This window comes from Notolabrus celidotus, chromosome 3 (genome assembly GCF_009762535.1).
Source record: "Notolabrus celidotus isolate fNotCel1 chromosome 3, fNotCel1.pri, whole genome shotgun sequence".
Taxonomy (NCBI): domain Eukaryota; kingdom Metazoa; phylum Chordata; class Actinopteri; order Labriformes; family Labridae; genus Notolabrus; species Notolabrus celidotus.
The window spans coordinates 39,499,644-39,504,373 of NC_048274.1; the positions used below are offsets into that span (position 1 = coordinate 39,499,644).

The 4,730-nt window shown below is 40.7% G+C and overlaps 1 protein-coding gene across 1 annotated transcript in view; it reads left to right on the top strand.

The window, feature by feature from the left end:
• LOC117810512 (mucin-5AC-like) overlaps positions 1-4,730 on the top strand; it is a 77,147-nt gene extending 72,417 nt beyond the window's left edge. Inside the window, exons 12-18 of the mRNA XM_034680377.1 lie at positions 60-335; positions 419-467; positions 2,350-2,448; positions 2,694-2,822; positions 2,915-2,954; positions 3,071-3,191; positions 4,392-4,730. Coding sequence (XP_034536268.1) covers positions 60-335; positions 419-467; positions 2,350-2,448; positions 2,694-2,822; positions 2,915-2,954; positions 3,071-3,191; positions 4,392-4,596 — 919 coding nt within the window. The 3' untranslated portion in view covers positions 4,597-4,730. The remainder of the gene's footprint in view (positions 1-59; positions 336-418; positions 468-2,349; positions 2,449-2,693; positions 2,823-2,914; positions 2,955-3,070; positions 3,192-4,391) is intronic.

Sequence of the window (4,730 nt, forward strand, 5' to 3'; positions counted from 1 at the left end):
GAACAACAGTGGGAGCTGGAAAACCTTCAGGAACAACAGTGGAGCTGGAAAATCTTCAGGAACAAGTGGGAGCTGGACAACCTTCAGGAACAACAGGAGGAGCTGGACATCCTTCAGGAACAACAGTGGGAGCTGGAAAACCTTCAGGAACAACAGTGGGAGCTGGACAACCTTCAGGAACAACAGTGGGAGCTGGACAACCTTCTGGAACAACAGTGGGAGCTGGAAAACCTTCTGGAACAACAGTGGGAGCTGGACAACCTTCAGGAACAACAGTGGGAGCTGGACAACCTTCAGGAACAACAGTGGGAGCTGGAAAACCTTCAGGAACAACAGTGGGAGCTGGAGAACCCTCAGGAACAACAGGCGGAATGGGACAGCCCTTATTCCTGGGCCCTGCCAGGAGTGTTGTGTTTTAACCACATTTCCAGTGCACACCTATTGTTTGCAACACAACTTGTGTTGAAGTAAGCTCATCAATTTGTTTCATTACAAATACACACACATGTACTTGTCTTTCACAGAGGCTATCTATTGGAATGAGGCTGGGCTTTTTTCACTTATGTATCCACATAAGAAGTATTGAAATAACTGTTCATCACTTTTCAATGGAGAATTTAGTATGTGCCCTTTCAAACCTTCGCATAGCAAAGGTTATGTTTTTTTGGCGTGATATCAATCATACCAATCTGTGTCATCAACTATTCCACTCCAGATGCATCTAAGAGATAGGTGCATTTCTGTCAACACAGTGCCTTTCAGCCTTTATCGTAAATAGTCTAGGTTTGTGCTGACTCATGTTAATTCTCTTGTTTCACTGTGCCCCTGAACACACGCAACACCCACAGGCAACATACAAAATATGTCTGTGTGCAAACTGATGTTCAATCCCCATTAGCTATCCCAATACAGAATAAATAATGCATACATTTTTTTATTAAATGGAGATCTTGTGTGCATCTACACTGACATTATTCAACAAAGCTGTAATCCACGATGCACCAAAATCATAATTTTTGGACTTCCCCCATGCTTTCTCAGTACTGATGAGGACACTAAATCCAGACTTAAAATCAACAATTAAACTGTCATGTAGAAAGTCACATAACCAATTAGTTGTTTGAAGAAGGCTGGATATTGTTCCAAAGTTAGCCAAGTTGTCCGAATACAGGCAGGCTTGAAAAAGAGGTTTGATGACTGCTGCTTTGTTACACCTGGTTTACACTTCCAACGCGTCCAATCAGGGTGTAACCTTAACTTTTTACCTCATCTGCCATTGGCTAGTGATCTCCAAAAATGTACTGGCCACAAACATTTTTCACTGGCCAAATAAAAAAATCATGCCTTATTTGATTTAAAATAATTACCATACGTTTTTATTATGAAATCCAACTTAAGCACCACTTAAAGAATACAGTTATGTACAGATAAAATTAGATTATTGCTATTTTATTAGGTTATACTTACTCGTTTAGCTGTCTGTTCCTCCTCTTGGTCGTCTCCTGCCTCTTTGTTCATCCTTTTTGGCTTATCGCCGGGAATGTGTCGCCACATCCTCCTCAAAACGCTCTTCCCGCCGCGCTTCTTCAAGCAAAGGGAATGAATAGAACTCCAGTAGCTGACGTCACGCTGTTCCCGACATACCAAATCACAACACAAGTACAGCGAGGGTCAAAATAGCCTGACAGTCTGCAGAAATGGGCAAAAGTATGAAAACAAAACCTCACATGCAATACAAATTTTTCACGCCCTGCGTCCAATCAAAGCCAAAGCCTACGGCGTGGTCCTGCATAACCCTGTCCGAACACAAAAGCCTAGCCTGACATGCACTACCCCCAAAGTGTAAATACGTGTTGAGATGATGCAGATCTCAAGTCCTGGGATTGGTGCGTTGGGCGGCATTGTATTTCCTGCATGTACAACATTTTTGGAAATCACTGTACATCAGCCGTACAATCATATATACAAGTAGTTCTCACGACTGCATCGGCCACTATGGTTTAGAGTCAACTTAAAAGTATAAAGCAGGCTTTACTCTTGTAAACAGCCTGTGGATTGAAACACAAATCATATCTAGAAGAAGTGCTAACTAAGGGTAAAACTTCCTTAAGCTGCAAAGTTGATTCGGGTCCAGGAGACAGGTATAAGCCTAGACAAAGAAACCTTTAAATGTAGTTCAGAAAGATCAGTTTAGAGAGATAGAAAAAACAACAAATCAGGTTTTAGAGCTGTTTGCGAAATTCCTCAGCCACAGAGTTTGTATCTAATGCTATAATTCTGACAGAGAATCAAAAGAAGTTGTTTTTGTGTCTGTTCCTTCTCCCTCACTCTATAACACTCTGCTTCCAGGGTTTTGAATACCAGGATGTACCTCATGAGTGTTGTGGGACGTGTGTCCAGAAGAGCTGCTTCCTCGTTGCACCTGAAAACAAAACACATATCATAGAGGTCAGTTATGTTGCTGTGAGCCTTGTAAGAGTGAATTGCTTTTTTAAAATGTATTTAATTAACAATTTATATGACAAATAAAACTAGCTTAAGTTAAAAAATTAGAACATTTTTTTAAATGTTGAAAATGATCAAAATGACAGCCTTATTTATATAAAGCCAAGGCTGGCATCTGAGCTGAAAAGGTTTAAAAATGATCACGTCTTTTTTTCCTGAAGTGGCTTCTGCTTTTTCTTATTGTATAGGTCAACGAAACATTTGTCCTTCCTGGTAACAAGTGTGTGCAGTATACCTGCGCCAACATCAACGGTCAGCTTATTACTCAGGAGACCAAGACTGTCTGTCCTGCCTATAATCCATTGGACTGTGAACCTGTGAGTTAATCAAACCTCTGCAGCTGATACACCTGACCTCTTTAAAACATTTTGTCTGTGTCTCACACACAACATGTGTCTTCCTCCTCCAGGGTACAGAGACAACTGACTCTACTGGATGCTGCAGAACCTGTAAGTTATTGGAGTCATACTTTTTATGATCACAACTCCTTATTGAGAGGACATAGCTGTGTGTTATTATTAGAGCATGTTGGAACCATTGACAGAACTGTTAATGTGTCTTACAGGCAAGCTGCGCAGTGTGTGTGAGATCCTGAGTAAGCAGGAGGTCATCAAGGTGAATGACTGTGTGAGCAAGAACCCGGTCAACATGACGTACTGTGCTGGTCACTGTGGAAGCACGTCTATGTAAGTATATTTTACACAAAACCTTAAGATACATTTGATCAGCAATGCCACTTCATTTTGGCTTTAAAAACGTGGATTTGTTTGTTTCCATTAATGTATGTGACAATCATTGTGTCAAAATCCAAACTTGTCAGTGACCTTCAAAGTCACAAACAATATATGCAAACTAACTGGTTAGTTCAGAGGTAGGATAGCTGCTCCAGTGTATAATGAAGTAAAAAAATACTGTTTCTGTCAGTGGTCTTGAGGCTTTGAAAATTGCAATGAAACAGCAACAACTATTCTGAATAGCAAGAGTGACAAAAGTGATAACTAAATCACACGTCAGATCAAGTTTGCATGCTTGGTAGAGTTTAACATACTTATTAAGTTTATGGCCATGTCTCAGCTCAGTCCTGGACCCTGTGGAGGGTGGTGGCTGATAGGAGAATTATGGCCAAGCTGTCATCTCTGATGGACATTTTTTTTCTATATATATTCTTTTTTTTTTTTTTTTTCTCTTGTCTGCATATATATTTCTGGTTTGTGTCATGTTTGTCACAAACTGTCAAATATTAATGCAATTTATTCTTGCAGCAAAAGAAAAGAAAGAAAACCTTTTTCTTCTGTGCTTGTGACTGTGTGCAGGCAACCATCACCATCCCTCTTAGAACTCTGGCCTATCTTTTATTGGCAGCTAATATCATGTTCTGTAAAAGAGGGCGTGCACACCTAGGTGGGCCAAAAAATAAAAAATAAAAAAATAAGAGAAAGTGAAAGAAAGATTACATAAGGATATACAAAGGGACAGGGAGAGAGAAGGAGAGAGAGACCTAACAGACTTAGATGGAGAGGGACCATCTCACCATGATGCCAAAAAAAATCTGTGTGGTGATACTAATGATTAAGCAACCCTTAGTGTCCACAATCATTACTATATATATTCTATATATATTCTTGTTGAAATTCTTGTACTGTACACCTTTTTGTTTGCTGCTGTAACTCCATGAATTTCCCTGTTGTGGGACAAATAAAGGAGTATCTTATCTCATATCTTATCTCATGTTAGACAGCCATCTGCTGAGACTGTTTTAGGTTGGAAAGGGGGATAGAGGCAGTCCAGATGCTGGAGGATAAAGTGGAGGGCCCTGTTGAGTCGATGAGGATGTGACATGAGCTGTTGTAATAAGCTGAGGACATTCATATGCATTATATGTGCAGGTATTCTGCTGCTGCCAACACGATGATGCACCTGTGTGAGTGTTGCCAAGAAGACACCACCAGTGAGGGTACGATGGAGCTTCAATGCGGAGATGGCTCCAAGATTCCTCACAAGTACACCATAGTGGAAAGCTGTCAGTGCATCAGGACAGAGTGTGTCGGGGGAACAACACATGTTCCACTGAAGCGCCGCAGGAGACGCTAATCGCCATCAGACTGAGACCTTTAAGACATGGAGCAAGACCTTCCAATTCTTGTAGGGCTTCATTACTTGACACCAAATTCAGCGTCACTTCTGTGATGTAAACTCAATAAAATTAGATATCTACAGCATGAAAA